The sequence below is a fragment of the Erpetoichthys calabaricus genome, chromosome 18, assembly GCF_900747795.2.
Source record: "Erpetoichthys calabaricus chromosome 18, fErpCal1.3, whole genome shotgun sequence".
Lineage (NCBI taxonomy): Eukaryota > Metazoa > Chordata > Cladistia > Polypteriformes > Polypteridae > Erpetoichthys > Erpetoichthys calabaricus.
This window is the reverse complement of record NC_041411.2, coordinates 34,805,296-34,821,661: the sequence shown is the minus strand read 5'-3', so window position 1 is coordinate 34,821,661 and position 16,366 is coordinate 34,805,296. Positions and strand designations below refer to the sequence as shown.

At 41.2% G+C, this 16,366-nt stretch overlaps 1 protein-coding gene across 1 annotated transcript; it reads left to right on the top strand.

Annotated features, from left to right (window-relative positions):
* Positions 1–360: 360 nt before the first annotated feature.
* Positions 361–16,332, top strand: si:ch211-157b11.8 (fibroleukin). Its single transcript, XM_051921179.1, has 5 exons — positions 361–1,015; positions 7,572–7,652; positions 8,651–8,772; positions 8,930–9,192; positions 15,414–16,332. Exons 1-5 carry the CDS (start codon positions 508–510, stop codon positions 15,742–15,744), a joined length of 1,305 nt encoding a protein of 434 aa, XP_051777139.1. The 5' UTR covers positions 361–507; the 3' UTR covers positions 15,745–16,332.
* The last annotated feature ends 34 nt before the right edge of the window (positions 16,333–16,366 follow it).

The following is a 16,366-nucleotide window of genomic DNA, read 5'->3' as shown; positions in this document are numbered from 1 at the left end:
GATTAGATTTTGGGGAAAATTAATCTGAGTTTGTGGTGGAGAGTGTGTACGGGCTTTCAGGAAGATTTAAATGGTGAAACTGGACTGTTGAAGACTGAGAGAATATAAAATCTAAAAAAGTGAAACTGGATTAATCGGAGCAGAAAGAGGCTGTTATAGAGAAAGAATAAATGTAAAATTGGGGTTGAAAGGATGGGCTCTAGATGGCCAGGGGAAAGAGAAGGAGGCAGAGATAGAATAAAAAGGTAGGGAGAAGCAGAGAGAGAGAGAGAGAATGAAAGAGAGAGAGAGAGAGAGAGAGAGAGAGAGAGGGTTGGGTTAGAGCTGACAGAGGGTGGGGTTACAAAGTGAGGGGGAGGGTAGACTCTTTCAGGTCTGCAGGCATTTGTCTGCTTTGGCAGTTAACCCCTCAGTCAGGGAGCAGCCAGAAGCTCAGAAAGAGCACACTGTTTTCTAGGGGTCAAGGAGACACATAGTCAGAGTGGCAAACACCCTGGGTGCTACGCAATGCCAGTGAAAGGTGCCACCTGGAGACAGGTGAGGTTCCTATATTGCATTCTTGTCTTTGCCACCGACCTGAAATCTTCTGCTGACAACTTGGACTGTGCCCTACCTCTTTGCCATCGCCCACTGGTGGCAGAATCCCCACATAGTGATGGAGAAGGGCACAGGTGCTCTGAGGGACACTGCCGGATCAACATCCTTTCTGCACCAGTTACCTCCACCCCGGTGATGGTGGAGATCCGAGAACATGACTCACTGCAATTCAGACAGACCCTGCGTCATGTGGACCCAGTAAAGGGGGCAGCTGGAAGCTTGACCCACCGTGTGGACCAGCTGGAAGGGAGCCTTTTGACCCTGCAAACACGTCTTCAGCAATTTAGAGACGACTCGGGACAAAAGCTGAAAATCATGGAAAATAAGATGACTTCCATATTGGGAATCCTCCTTGCTGTCCTGACAGGAAAGAAGCTACCCTGCCAGGCTGAGCCCACGACCTGCATTTCTTTGCTCAGTGAGTATAGTGGGGTGGGGGTGGAGGTGGGGGTGGGGTGGTCTGTCTGGTAAGGCCTGTTAAAGTGTGTGATCACTGGACTGGACAACAGCATAGTCTGGGCGGTCAATCAATCTGTCAGCCCGTCCTTATTCCATAGGACACCTCTGTCAGTGACCAGCATGACTAAGCTCTTTGAATACACATTGATGTGCACTAAGTGCGGTTCAACTCAGGGTACTGTGATGCATTATTAAAGTATCATGGTGAGGTCAAGCGGAATTGGTGTTACAATCCAGTGCATTGTCTATGACCAAGTGGCAGGACAAGAAATGAAGGTAACCTAAGTTTGACGAGCAGGGACTCAGGGGCAGACAATATTCAGGAAAGAGCAACACCACAAGTAAAGACAAATACCTGTAGTCAGATACTAGATCAGTGTGGGGGGTGGCTTGTAATGTCAAAGTAATGTCAGCACTCTCTTTTACCAGCACCTTACATAGCATAATTTTTCTCTTGTTTGGGCCTCTTGTGTCCTGAATTCACTAAGAGTACACCTACTATAGACATGACACCCAATCTGTGGCTAACAGAAATATGAGTCCATCACCCACATATGATTTCCAGAAATCAATATGCCCCCTATCTTCACCCAATTCATGAATACACCTATTGCACATATCAAGGCCTGTAGAACCTTTTTGCTTTGCTGCTGGCCTGCAGAGACCAGGATGTCACGTTGCCCATCAACAGTAGGTGGCCATATCTGACCTGTGACCTTGCTGTTCAAAGCCTTGCTTCTTCTATTTCTTGCTCCATCCCTAGAGGTGAGCACATGACTGGGCTCCTATGAGGAGTTCTTTGCAGGGGAGGCATTGCAAAACTGAAGAGTACACACTGCAAATACACACAAGTGTGCCCCCTTGTCTTACATATGGTTTCCCACTGTCCTCATTGGATTTAGCTGCCCTTGCTTTTAGAGTGCAGAGTAAGGACTGCTTCACAGGTACCTGGAGCCTTCCCACCGAAGGTGCATCTCCATCTCTACGTATTGTTTCCTTGACCTGGAAAGACAGATCTTGATGGCTTGGCTATATGCCATTGCTCATTAAAGTGATCAGTTACTTTGAGAAGGTTTTTTCTAATCGTACTTTGTGGTGTGGTACATTGACTCAGTAGTTAGCACTATTGTCTCACAGTTCCAGGAACTCAAGTTTGAAGCTTGCATGTTTTTCCCACATGCAGATGCTTTTTCTCAATATTCTTTTTTGTGTTTTTGACTAGTGACTGTAAATTTTCTTAGTACGACTTACTGTGGCTGTAAGGTAGTGATTGCACCCTGTTATGGACTGGTATTCTCGGCAGAATTATGTCTAGCATTGTGGGTAAATCTGCAGATAGAAATCATTGCTCTCCATGATCCAATAGAAGAAGTTTCAGAAAGTGGACAAGTAAAGAGTTGCACAGTTCAGCAGCAAGCAGGTTTAAGCATATCGAGTGCGAGGGGAAATGTGGCACAATTAAGGGATCTTCACTTCAAAAGTACAAAGCCGTTGCAAGTATTATAGCTGAAAGGCAATGGAGTTAAGGCTACTCGACTGAACAGCTAAAGGCCTCGGAAGAATTCAGCTTTAACAAGGCAATGCCCGAGGCAGAAAGTGATGTTAGAATGCTGTGTCTGAATGAAGACTCAGTTTTGTGTGATAGCTGCAATGCTTTCAAACATCCAGCACCATCCTCAACCAGAGTTAATAAGTGATCTGCAGACAATAAGGAAATAAAGAAGTGGGGAGATGCAGGCTGGTTTTCTTTTCATGTCTAATGGAAGAGCTAAACGAGAGGAGTGTGGTTCCTTGACTAGATTATCTATGTGCACTCACTCTTGACATATTTGCTCTGTGGCACCACACAGAATGCTCAACCCTCACCTTACATAGTACAAACACTTAGGGAATAGAGCTGTGCAAATACCATCACCCTCTTGAACCTCGGTGCCACACACACATCTGTTCTTCTGTTTGTTTAGTGGAGAGGTAAATATTCCCTTCCACTGGACAAATTTGTCTTTGAACATAGGTGTTCACTTGTAATATATATTAATTAGCAATATTACACAAAACTGTGCCCTCAGGCATCTTTGCAAACTTTAACTAATAAGAAGAAAATCTAAATATATTTAAAAGAGCTGTTTAATGAAACCAGACAAAGCAGAGATGATTAAGAAGATGATTACAAAGTACTAAAAAGGCACTACACAGACTAAACCCATTTACCGTATCCCTCTAGGCTGCCCTAGGCAGGCTTTGTCTCCTGCCTGTCTGTCTTGGATGTTTCCCCCCTTTACCACCATTTTCCACCCCACACTAATAATTTCCTTCATGTCTCTTTTTTTTCAGTCCACACACTGTCATTTCTTCTTTTCATCATTTTTGCCCAATTCACCTCCCAAATTGACTCATTGATCCACTTGCACACTTTCAGAACATTCAAGAGCTGCAATTGTTTCTGGAATTAGGAAGTAGCTGCTCACAGATATCCACACATGACCATGTACTTTTGAACCCCAAGTGTAGCCTATCCCAAGAGGTAATTTCTACTGTCACCTATTGGCCCATAGGAGTAGCAGTGACCTCCAGCCTACCCTTCAGGACCTCAATGTTATTATGGTGGTTTTTAAGAATTTATTGCTGGGATACAATAGTTCCTACCACCTTGTTGGGCACTTTTGTCTCACAAGACTATATAGAGGTGTTGTTCATTTGCCGGTATGGATTTCTCAGGAATTCTTCTCTCTGGGCCTTTTTTTGTTAATTGCTACTGTTGTACCACTTTGTCCAGGAAATTAGAACATTTAGAACAATTTACACAAGAACAGGCTATTCAGCCCAACAAAATGCATCAGACCTAACCACTTAATTCTTCCAAAATTACATCACGACGAGTTTTGAAGGTCACTAAAGTCCTACTGTCTACCACACTACTTGGTCACTTATTCCATGTCTCTGTGGTTCTCAGTGTGAAGAAAAACTTTCTAATCTTTGTGTGAAATTTACCTTTAGGTTTCCAACTGTCTCTCTGTATTTTGCTGAACTAATTTTAAAGCAACAGTCTCAACCCACTGGACTAATTCCATTCATAATTTTAATGTCTCTTCTTAATCTCCTTAAGCTTTAAAAGCTCAGCTCTGTTAATATTTCCTCATAACTCATCCTCTGGAATGAGCCTAGTCGCTCCTCTCTGGACTTTTTCCAGCATTGCTATTTGTTTTTTGTAGCCTGAAGACCAAAACTGCACACAATACTCCAGATGAGGCCTCACCAGTGCATTATAATGCTTAAGTATGACCTCCTTGGACTTGTACTCTACATATCAGGGTGCTATATAACTTAACATTCTGTTAGCCCTCTTAATGGTTTCTGAACACTATCTGGTCATTGATAGTGATGAGTCCACTGTGACTCTTAAATCCTTCTCATGAGGTGTACTTTCAATTTTCAGACCTCCTATTGCGTATTCAAACCTACACTTCCTATATGTAATACTTAACATTTACTAACATTAAATTGCTTTGGCCACAAATCTGTTGAATCCTGTAAGCTGTCCAACTCCCTCTGTAATAATTCAACAGGTTCTAGATTACCTGCCAAGCATAAAGAGTTTACTATATGTAAAACAAAAAAATCACAAACCAAAAACAATTTGTAGCATACCAAACAATAGTTAAATTGCCACCATCCATAATACATACAACCACACCCAGCTTCATTTTTAAAAGTTTGCCTACTGTTTATATGGTACATCTGTAGATGCAAATACACAGTCACAGGTCAAGGTGTATATCTTACAGTATGTGCTACCTCTTAAGTAGTGGCACTAACAATGGTTCAGAAGATCTGTTTAGATGATGGATGGATGGATGGATGGATGGATGGATGGACATCGTTCCTTATAATATTGTAATTGCACTGATGAGTTGCATCAGCCTGGGAATAAGTCACCAACAGTATGAGCTGGCATTCCATCATTCAAATAAATAGCTTCAGCGCCAGCTGCAGAGGAACCATGAAAACAGCAAGCCTACCAAAGTAGCACAATTTGCAACTAATGTGGGAATAGTGTGCCATCATTCTAAGTACAGTGAGTTACCTACAAGAAAGATGTAATGGAGCAAGAGTCCAATATAAACTGGTGTTCAGGAAACAGGAAAAGAAGGTTGGATATGCTTATCATTAACTGATGGCATTTGGAAGGGTTCCAGTGCTATTAACAAAGAATGATGAAATGAGGGAATGAAACCCAACAGCTTAAGCGCTTGACCTGTCAGTACTTCCATTTACAGGTTTTTATCCATGACCCTGTTTCCATTGTTGTTTGCACCTTTTCCAGCCAGATGACTAGTGGCCACTTTCTGTTAACATGTGGAAGGGTTTTAATGACCCTGGGGTTTATTCTTACTGAAGTGGTCTCTGATGGACTGAGCACTCGGGGCAGGAAGTGATACTTGTCTCCTTCTACTTCTCCTTGCTCACACTTCTGAAGTATCCTCACTTTGCTATGTTACCAGTTAAAGGTTGATAAGGTAATTGTTGTCATGTTTACAGGGTACAGCAAAATTCTTACTAGCATGTGCTAATTAATATGTGACACATTGCCACTCTCCAGAGCCATGATTAGTGAATATGGATAACTTACCTGGAAACATTTTTATCTTTTACTTGAAAAATCTCAAAATACTCTTGTCATTAACAGAGAAGCAGAATGAGGATATTTATATAATACGTTGTGAGTGCCATTGTTAGAATCATGGTACAGATTTGCTCGATGATGTTGTTTGTAGTGGTTGTGGATGGGTGTCCAGCTCCTTCTTCACATCTAATACTTGTTCAACCATTTTGAATTTCTCACTCCATTTATATACACTCTGCTGTAGTAAAACACTACCTCCTTTTTGTGAACAGCGCCTTCCATGGATTTAAGCCCCCTGGTACACCTTTAGTCCATAAACAGTGACTCATTGCTCCCTACTCTTCTTTGGCACAGAGAGTGGAGACACCATGTTTACTACAAGAAAACAACAGGGGATACTGACTGACTGAGGTGGCAACTTCACCAATGCAACCACAGACACACCATGTTTCCACACATGTGCGGGGAAAACTGTACAGCCAACCCAAACAAAAGTGTGGATAATTATTGACTAACACTTCAAAAATCAACGTAGAGACTTCATGATATTACAGCAAAACAAGGTGTGACTTTGTAAATATGGTCTCATACAATATCCACCTAATCATGATCAGAGAGTGCTCTCACTCTTAGATGATGTGTATATAATACATTACAGCTCAAGTCAGTACATAGGAATGAAACATATGAAATGAGATTTCCTTAAACTCTTTTTGGTATTTCCTACGCAACAATGAGATCAGAGAGAAATAATATGGAGACGTCTTCTTTCGCCTCATGCTTCTCAGATTTTTCTTCTCAGAAGATAATACCCCAATATTCTCACAAGTGTCTCCTCTGGAGTTCCACCAAAGATCTCATCAAAGTCATACAGTGGACTCTGATTTTTCAAGTAGTGCATTTTCTTCACAATTTGAGTGTATTTGCATTGTGTGTTCAGTAATATATGGTGATATTACTGTATGGACAGTTGTTTGTGACATTAAAACACTTTACTATGATCACAAAACTGTAGTCCTTGCTTCCGAATAATACTATTAGTTGCTCTAATTTATTAGAGTCACATTCAGTCTGGAAGAAAAGGCAGGCAGTGTGATGTAGTAGCAAAAACGTTGGATTTCAGACCCTGAAGCTGTGGCTTCAAATCCCACTACTGACACCATGTGACCACAAGCAAATCACTTAATCTTTCTGTGCTCCAATTGTAAAAACAAAAGAAATGTAACTGATTATATTTTAAATGTTGTATGTCACATTAGAGAAGGGTATCACACCAATAATAAGTAAAATATATCAAGCCTTGAAAGAGATTAAAACAAGACTAGAAAGAGATCTCACAGAACATAGCTTGCTTTTCAAACCAAATTCTCCATTTTGACTCCTTGTCCCTCAGTTGTATCTCATGTCTCCCTTTTGTCTAAATCTATTTCTCCTAAGGAACTGTAGGAGAAACATCAGTGACAAAGTTGATTCCTAAATGAAACATAAATGAGAATCTCTTAAATTTTGTGAGCCCTCCAAGATCAACCTTTGAGCAGTAAAAGTTTCCTGTGGGGGCTTTGTGTGCTTTCCCGCAATAGCCCCTCTTCACATTAAGGTAACAGCTCTCTCTCTCTCTCTCTCTCTCTCTCTCTCTCTCTCTCTCTCTATCTATCTCTCACTTCTAATAACAGTTCATGTATTTATGGTGTTTCAGGATCTAAAAGTAAATCCAAGAAAATGTATAGATTTTTCAACTTTGACGTGTGCTTTAAGACTTGTTTATTGCTTGTTACATTTTCATTTTAAGTTGTGTAGTTCTTTATAGTTATGCTGATTGTAAGTTGTGATTAATAAAATTGATTTTAAAAACTCATAAATCTCTCTCTCTCCCTCCTATTTTTCCAAGAAGAAAGCCGGCGGCTGACAACTCTGGACATGAACACAGATCTGCTCAAACTTCTCAAAACCATTGGTCTTCTGGGATCTTCAGGTCAGGAATCACTATGAACTATTTGGGACTCACGGGATGTATTGGAAGAAAATGCATACCAGGAGAAAGTTTAGATTGCTCATTACATGGGTCCATATTGATGAACATAGTTGAACTGGAGCAGACAATTAACCTGATGAAATTGCACTGGGGTGTGGAGTTGTGTAAGTCACTGCAAGAATAACACAGGCTATAGAGGCAGGTCATGGGGTTTGGGGCATGACCCTGATAGTGTGGTACTTTAATGGAGGCTATAAAAAAGCTAGATAAGCTGCAAACAGAATGTTTGCAGTGGGGGAGTGTCAAGGCTGATGGATTCTGCTAAACATGCTATTTACCCGGAGAGGAAGTGGCAGGGCTAACAATGAGTGATGGCCTTCTTGTGGTATTTGCATCCTTGGTGGTGTGGTCAAATAATAATAAACAATGAGAAATGATCATTTCACTTCACATCCCACCTTTTGAAAGTCAACTCCACTCAAAACAAGCCGTTTCACTCAGAATAGTATGAGTCTTTCATTGACAGCAGTGTGTTACATTAAGAACTTGAATGCAATGAGATATCAAGATAAATGACACCTTTTATTGGCTAACTGAACAGAGTACAATATGCAAGCTTTCAAGGCAGCTCAGGCCCCTTCTTCAGGCAAGCTGCTGAGCATCTATAACAATTAACAGGGTACAACACCCTACTACCAAAGAACTTGTACAAAAGTCATGAGCAACCCTTATAGGTCTTCTGGACTCCCCTGTAAGAGTTATAACAAAGATGAGGCAAAATCTTGTAGAATTTTACAAAGTTGGAAAAAACGAAGCCAGTTTATTTAGGCAAAGTCAAAATATTGGAAAACTGCTTTTCTCCTGAAAAATATTTGAAAGAAACCCATGGGCACATGTTTCCTTTCTGATCTTATTTAGAACTCAATTGCTGAGCTTAAAGACTGAGCTTCCTCATTTCAAGTGTATCTTTAAGATCACAGTCTGTTTTGTTTCCACAGTGGAGCAGACAGAGAAAGAAGACAACACATTTCCCCGGGACTGCAGTGAAATCTACAAGCAGGGCATCCATGATAATGGAATCTACACCATCCAGCCTAACCCACAGAGGGAGCCTTTTGAAGTAAAGTGGACAAAATTTTGCTTTTCAAATAGTTAGGAGCCACTAAGGAGCTGCTGTGGCAGTTTGGTGGCTTGCAGTGCCTATAATGAAGGCTGCAATTAGCCTTGCTGCAGAAATTAGCTGCTACACTCAGTTTTAATGCATTCTTTCTATGCAGGCATTCTGTGACATGGTAACAGAGGGTGGAGGATGGACAGTATTCCAGAGACGGCAAGATGGGGCAGTGGATTTTAACCGCACTTGGCAAGAATATCGACAGGGCTTTGGCATGCTGCAAGGCGAGCACTGGCTGGGAAATGAAGCTCTGCATGCCCTGACAAAAGATGGACAGAATGTCTTGCGTATTGAGCTGGAAGACTGGCATGGGGTGAAACGTCATGCTACCTACCGCCGATTCCGCATTGCCCCTGAAGCTCACAGGTACCATAGTTAAGTGTCAAGTTTCTGTTTTCATGGGTGGCTCCACTCTACTCTACTCTACTCTACCATACTATACTATACTAATAGATAAGTGAATAAATAATAGGTACGAGAATACATAGTAATAAATTGAAATAGATTGTAATAAATAATTTAGTGATAACAGCAATTAATAACAGAGACAACAGTTGTAACAGATGTCCTGTATTTTGAAATAGAACTGGAATAGACCCCTTGGGTATAGCACTGAGTTAGGAGTCCAGACTGACAGTAACCTAAATTTGATTTAGTAGATTTGAGAATGTGATGTTATGGGAAGAGAGGGTGTGTTGTAGTTATGGAGGGTTCACACTCCTCAGCCTACCCGGGAAAGCCTGTGATCCACTTAAGAGTTTGTCTATCAGGGATGTTTGGTGATCCTGTCTATGTGCATTTTGTAGACTTGCAAAAACCATATGACCATGTGCCCCGTCATATTGCAGGGAACATACTGCAAAAAAAATAAGGTTGTGGGCCACTGCTGCATATAATTTGGCCTACATATTCATAGAGCAAGAGCCATGTTCACATATTTGACATTAAATTCAGTTACCATTGTGAGCATTACACTCCATAAACAGCATGCCTTGTTTCTTTTTCTCATCATTATTTTCATGGCAAGAATAGCAGTAAGGTAAAATATTATGTCTTAACAAGCTTGTAAAGGGTAAGAATTCTTTTGCAAAATTATGATTTATTTTACTAATTTGGTTTAATTTGTGCTATGTTTTTGACATTTCTCAGTTAACAATATGATATCATGTCTGAATCTTCATAGCTCAATGACCGAAAGATTGTATATTTGATCTATCTATCTATCTATCTATCTATCTATCTATCTATCTATCTATCTATCTATCTATCTATCTATCTATCTATCTATCTATCTATCTAAAAAAGACCTTGGAAAGGGTGGGTGTGGTCCCCCACAATGCTGTAGGCTTTGCATGTACATTACTTGATAAAGATACCTTTAATGGAGGGTAGAGAGGTCTGAAATGATCTTTTGTGGTCAGAGATGCTGCAGTTCCCAAACCAGATAGTGATGCAACTGGTCAGAATGCTCTCAATGGTGCTCCTGAAGAATGTGGTGAAAATGGAGAGGGGTAGGCTTGCCTTCCTCAGTCACCAATAGCAGTTAAGATGCTGCTGTGCTTTCTTGGCAATGTAGGTCATGTTAATTGTCCAGCTGCCAGGTGCACACCAATGACTTTGGTCCTCTTAACCAATTCCATCACCGAGCCCTTGATGTGCAATGGGATGTGGGCAGCCTGGATCTTTCTGAAGTCAACAATCATCTCTTTTGTCTTGTCCTCATATAAAGTCAGATTGCTGCACTTGCACCAGTCTGCCAATCATCGTAGCTTCATTCTGTAAGCTGACCCATCCCCATTGCTGATGAGACCCAACACAGTTGAGACATCAGCAATTGCAATGATAATTGTGAGCTATATGTAACTGTACAATTGTGAATCAGCAGAATGAACAGGGGTGGGCTGAGTACACAGCCCTGGGGAGCACCATTGCTTAGCGTGGTGGTGCTGTAAACAGTGTTATCAATGCAGATTGTGTGGGATTTCTTGGTAAGGAAGTCCAGAATCCTTTTGCATAGGTAAGTGTTGTAGCCTAGATGGCTTAGCTTCCCTGTTAGCTTTTGTGAGATGAAGACATTGAATACTATACTGAAGTCTATGAAAAGATTTCTAGCATAAGAATTTTTTTTCCAGATGTACAGTAGATGATATGGCATCCTGTGTGGAACAGTTTAGGTGATTGGCAAACTGGAGAAGTTTGTCTTGTTTAGTTTGCTTATCCATCCATCCATCTGCCCATTTCTTTAAATCTGCTTATCCGGGGCAGGATGACAGGGAAGACAGAGTCTATCCCAGCAGCATGGAGCACAAAGTAGGAAAAAATCACTGAAAAGGGCACCAATCCATTGTTTTGTGAACACACTGACACAACACACACTTGAGCTAATTCAGCATCTCCAATTCACTTTTAACTGCATGTTTTTGGAAAGTGGCAGGAAACAGGGGTGAAAACTCATGCAGATACGGGAGGAACATGCAAACTCAACACAGAGGGGACCTGGGACATGATCCCGGCCTACTTGTTGGGAGGTAGTACTGCCATTGTGCTGTCTCAGTTCACGCACCTACTGTATGTCTTTATTCCCTTCAGTTTGAGTCTGACATCTACTCTGAAAGGTGGCCATAAAGGAAATGCTGATGTGAATGACAAAGTATTAAACTAACTCACTGGTGTCTGCTGATCCGAAGTGACCTGCCTTTTAGTAAATAATTAAGCATTGTCATGCAAAGCAGACTACATACACTCCAGCAATCTTATACTGACACTAATTCTGCAACCAGCGTTTTTCTTAGCAGTGTCCAAATATGAACATAAATTAAAAGGATTAGCAATTAGGCTGAAGGTTCGGGTGTCATAATGCTTGCAACAAAATGAACATGCATGCATGACTTTAGCCATCTTTTCACCTTGGTTGTCTGCAGTTTGCTCTTGCCTTCTGCACAATGTTGCCAGGATCGACTTTATGCCACATGACCCTGTAAATCAAGGGTTCTCAATACGGGTCCAGGGTATGAGGGTCAACAGTAGCTGCTAGTTTTCACGTAGTCTAATTTCTTAATTAGCAGTGAAGACTCCCCATTACTTTTAATGCAATGTCTTGTTTTTACATCATTTGGTTGCATTACACCTTCCAATTGCAGTGAAATTTCTTTTTTTTTTTTGAGAAAGAGATTACAACTGTTTAAGGTTAGGCTTAGGGTTAGGGTTAAAAATACTATATGATTACCTGGGGGTGCCACTGAGCCCAAACACCAGACACAACTTGACCACAGACAGTTCCAAGTTCTCTTAAACAGAAGCTTATTAACAAAAGTACCCTTTTAGGCTTTAATCCAAAACATCCTCCGAGAGCAACTTCTCACAACCATCCAAGAACAGTTTGGTGACACACAATGCCTTTTCCAGCATGATGGAACACCGGGCCATAAGACAAAAGTGATAACTAAGTGGCCTGAGGACCAAAACGTCAATTTTTCCACGTCCAGAAAACTCCCCAGACCTCTTAATCCCATTGAGAACTTGTGGTCAATCCTCAGGAAATTGGTGGACAAACAGAAACCCACAAATTCTGACAAACTCCAAGCATTGATTATGCAATAATGGGCTGCCATCAGTCAGGATTTCGCCCAGAAGTCGAGTGACAGCTTGCCAGGGGAAATTGCAGAGGTCTTGTAAAGGAAGGGCCAACACTGCAAATATTTACTCTGTGCATAAACTTAATGGAATTGCCTTTGAAACTTATGAAACGCTTGTAATTATACTTCAGTATACCATAGAAACATCTGACAAAAAGATCTAAAAACACTGAAGCAGCAAACTTTGTGAAAACCAGTACTTGTGTCATTCTCAGAACTTTTGTCCACAACTGTAAGTAGTCTTTCATTCAAAGATCTAAGATTATGACTCTAAAATACAGGAAGGGGCAAGATTATTTAAGACTTTATAAACCATTAGTAGTATTTTAAAGTCAATTGTGAATGACACAGGTAACCAATGTAACAATGCGAAAACTGGTGACGTGCTCAGATTTTCTTTATCTAGTTAAGATTCTGGCTGCTTCATTCTGTACTAACTGATGTCTTTCTTAGGTAATCCTGTTAGGAGTGCATTACAGTAACGTAGTCAACTAAAAACAGGAGTGTGAATTAAAGGGGGTCTTTGAGAAATCTGGCAGTCATTGCACACCATATGCAACTTATTGTAGCGATGAGTACTTTGTCTGAGAAAAACGTGCAGTAGAACAAGGATGTGGTTACCGAAAGTGTTTTATTTAACAACTGCAAAAAAGAAGAGTATCTCATATATAAACATCTACACATGGAAGTGTGTGTGTCTGTCCAGCCCGGAAGTGAGAGGTGGAGTCAGGGTAACAGCTCCGCCTCCGAGGAAACAGAAAACTCGCTTAGCCGCTAATAACATAAGCGAGGCGAGCACGTCAGCAAAATGAAACCTCTAAAGAAAGACAAACTCGTTTAGCTGCTAATAACATAAGCAAGGCCAGCATGCCAGCAAAACGAAACCTCAGAAGAAAGACAAACTCGCTTAGCCGCTAATAACATAAGCGAGGCGAGCACGTCAGCAAAATGAAACCTCTAAAGAAAGACAAACTCGCTTAGCTGCTAATAACATAAGCGAGGCGAGCGCGTCAGCAAAACGAAACCTCAGAAGAAAGACAAACTCGCTTAGCCGCTAATAACATAAGTGAGGCGAACGCGTCAGCAAAATGAAACCTCAGAAGAAAGACAAACTCACTTAGCCGCTAATAACATAAGCGAGGCGAGCGCATCAGCAAAACGAGACCTCAGAAGAAAGACAAACTCGCTTAGCCGCTAATAACATAAGCAAGGCGAGCGCGTCAGCAAAACGAGACCTCAGAAGAAAGACAAACTCACTTAGCCGCTAATAACATAAGCGAGGCGAGCGCGTCAGCAAAATGAAACCTCAGAAGAAAGACAAACTCACTTAGCCGCTAATAACATAAGTGAGGCAAGCGCGTCAGCAAAATGAAACCTCAGAAGAAAGACAAACTCACTTAGCTGCTAAAAACATAAGCGAGGCGAGCACATCAACAAAACGAAACAGCAGAAGAAAGAAACTCGCTTAGCCGCTAATAACATAAGCAAGGCGAGCGTGTCAGCAAAATGAAACCTCCGAAGAAAGACAAACTTGTTTAGCCGCTAATAACATAAGTGAGGCGAGCGTGTCAGCAAAATGAAACCTCCAAAGAATGACAAACTTGTTTAGCCGCTAATAACATAAGCGAGGCGAGCGCGTCAGAAAAATGAAACCTTCGAAGAAAGACAAACTCGCTTAGCCGCTAATAACATAAGCAAGACAAGCGCGTCAGCAAAACGAGACCTCCGAAGAAAGACAAACTCGCTTAGCTGTTAACATCGGCAAAATGGTATCCCTTTTGCTTTTCCTCCCGCCACTAATGCACAAGCGATGTGAGCATGTCGGCAAAACGAATCCTCCTAGGATAGAGATGCCCAGAGTAGTTCCTTTCAATTACCTGACATCTCTACATTTCAGTTATTTTTCTGACGATTTCAATAGTGTCAAGGACCCGGGCTTTTTATAGCACGTGCTTACACAGCTAGTAAGGCAATAAAGAAAGAACTAAACTTGGAACTATTTACATGTAACTATAACCCTCGACTGTTCTGCCCGTGAAGGACAACCTAGCTACTGAAGCACCAACCACAACTTTCTATTTGATTCATAACTCGCTAGATGGTTTTCGGCCTGGTGTCCAGTCCAGGTCATGCCACCGCCATCCCCATTCACACTACACTTTTAAATTCACCACAATTTATACACTATTGCAGTCAACAACAACCCCGCCACTTTTTTTCTCTGGAGAAAAAACATTATCCGGACTACTCACTATTTCAATCTGGCTGACATTCTCACCACCGCACCCGCCAGCCTTCCAAATAATAAAAAAACCCTTTACCTCCAGCCAGGCCCTTCCTTTATTTCAACTGATCTCCACATAACCCCTTTTTTTCATCTCAGTGTCAGTCTTTTACATGTGTGTCTGATTTACACAAAAGTCAGCCCTCCATGATGTTCTCCTCCACCCTTGCCAGATGTAGATTTTACACAGCGGCCAGGATGCTACAGTATTTTGACTATTGAAGTGGCCAACTTTAAAAGGATATGTTTGACAGCCCTGCTTGGTTTTTAGTGATCTCAGTATTTTCCAGCTATTTTATTATTATTTTTATTTATCTTGTGTCCACCCTCCCTGCAGCAAAGTTTACTTAGGTCTCTTAGTAAACTTTTACTAAAACCATTTTCAAAAGGTGAAGATACCACTTGAAGCTGAATCTTGAAGGGGGAAAGAGTCTGGCCTTACAGTTTATGTGTAGGATGTTGTTGCATCCGAGAAGTAACATCAATGCTGGCCTTTATTCAGACTTACTATCGGTATTGGAAACGTTTCAGTGTGCTCAGTTTTGTTCCTTCTCTTTTGGATTTTGGTACCTGAAACTAAGTACAGTCCAATAGCCTATAAAAAGAAGCTTGGTATAAAAAACTGCGTAAATTACGAGTAATGCCATTCTATCATTTTCATACTTTAGGTATCGTTTAACTGCCCGGGAGTACCAGGGTGATGCTGGCAATGCTCTTAGTTACAGCAAACACTACAACCACGATGGCAGACAGTTCAGCACTGCTGACAGCGACAATGACAACTATCCTTCTGGCAGCTGTGCAGCGTATTATGGTGCAGGCTGGTGGTTTGATGCCTGCCTGGCTGCTAACCTAAATGGCAAGTATCACCGTGGGCGCTATACTGGACTCACCAACGGCATCTACTGGGGAACATGGTACATCCTGACAGACAAGAAGACTAACCAAAAATTTTCCTTTAAAAAAGTGGAGATGAAAACTCGTATGCTGCATACCTAAATGGTTGCAGTAGATTATTTTTTTTGTTAAAATTGAAAATTGAAGACGAGCTGTGTTTTCACATCAGCAGAAATGGTCCAAGTTAACGGTCAATTGCTTTGATTCTGTTATTTCTACTTAAAGCCTGTAGTGATTAATTAGAGACAACTGCCATCTAAGACAGGGTTTTTAACTCATACAGTATATTCCATTTCATCCCTTAGTTGTAAATATTTTCTGCTGGCTCATTCCGTGTCTTCATGTTCCTTTTCTGTTGTCACCCATTCCACATTATGTAACTCTGCTTTGTAGCCTGCTTGTCATCTCTATGAGAAATGATTGAAAAGCAATGAGACTGATTTTTTTTATTCAGAATCGGATGACTCCACAGGCTCAAAATTTTTTTCTTTTTCAAAGTAGCATCCTTCACATTAAATACACGTTTTACAACATTTCAAAAGTGATTCAAAGGCAAGTAACAGACTGTTTTGTGACATCACTTCAGCAGCTGAGGAGAACTTCTTTCTGCGTAGTTGTTTTTTCTGTGTTGAGAATGCCCTGAAATCACACTCTGCTAAATCTGGTCTATATGGAGGGTGTTTCAGTGCAGTCCCAATGCAACAGTAGCAACATGTGTCATGCC

Coding starts and splice junctions, on each gene's coding strand:
- si:ch211-157b11.8 (XM_051921179.1), top strand. CDS start 508: ATGCCAGTGAAAGGTGCCACCTGGAGACAGGTGAGGTTCCTATATTGC. Junction 7,653..8,650: donor TGGTCTTCTGGGATCTTCAG/GTCAGGAATCAC, acceptor TTGTTTCCACAG/TGGAGCAGACAGAGAAAGAA. Junction 8,773..8,929: donor CACAGAGGGAGCCTTTTGAA/GTAAAGTGGACA, acceptor CTTTCTATGCAG/GCATTCTGTGACATGGTAAC.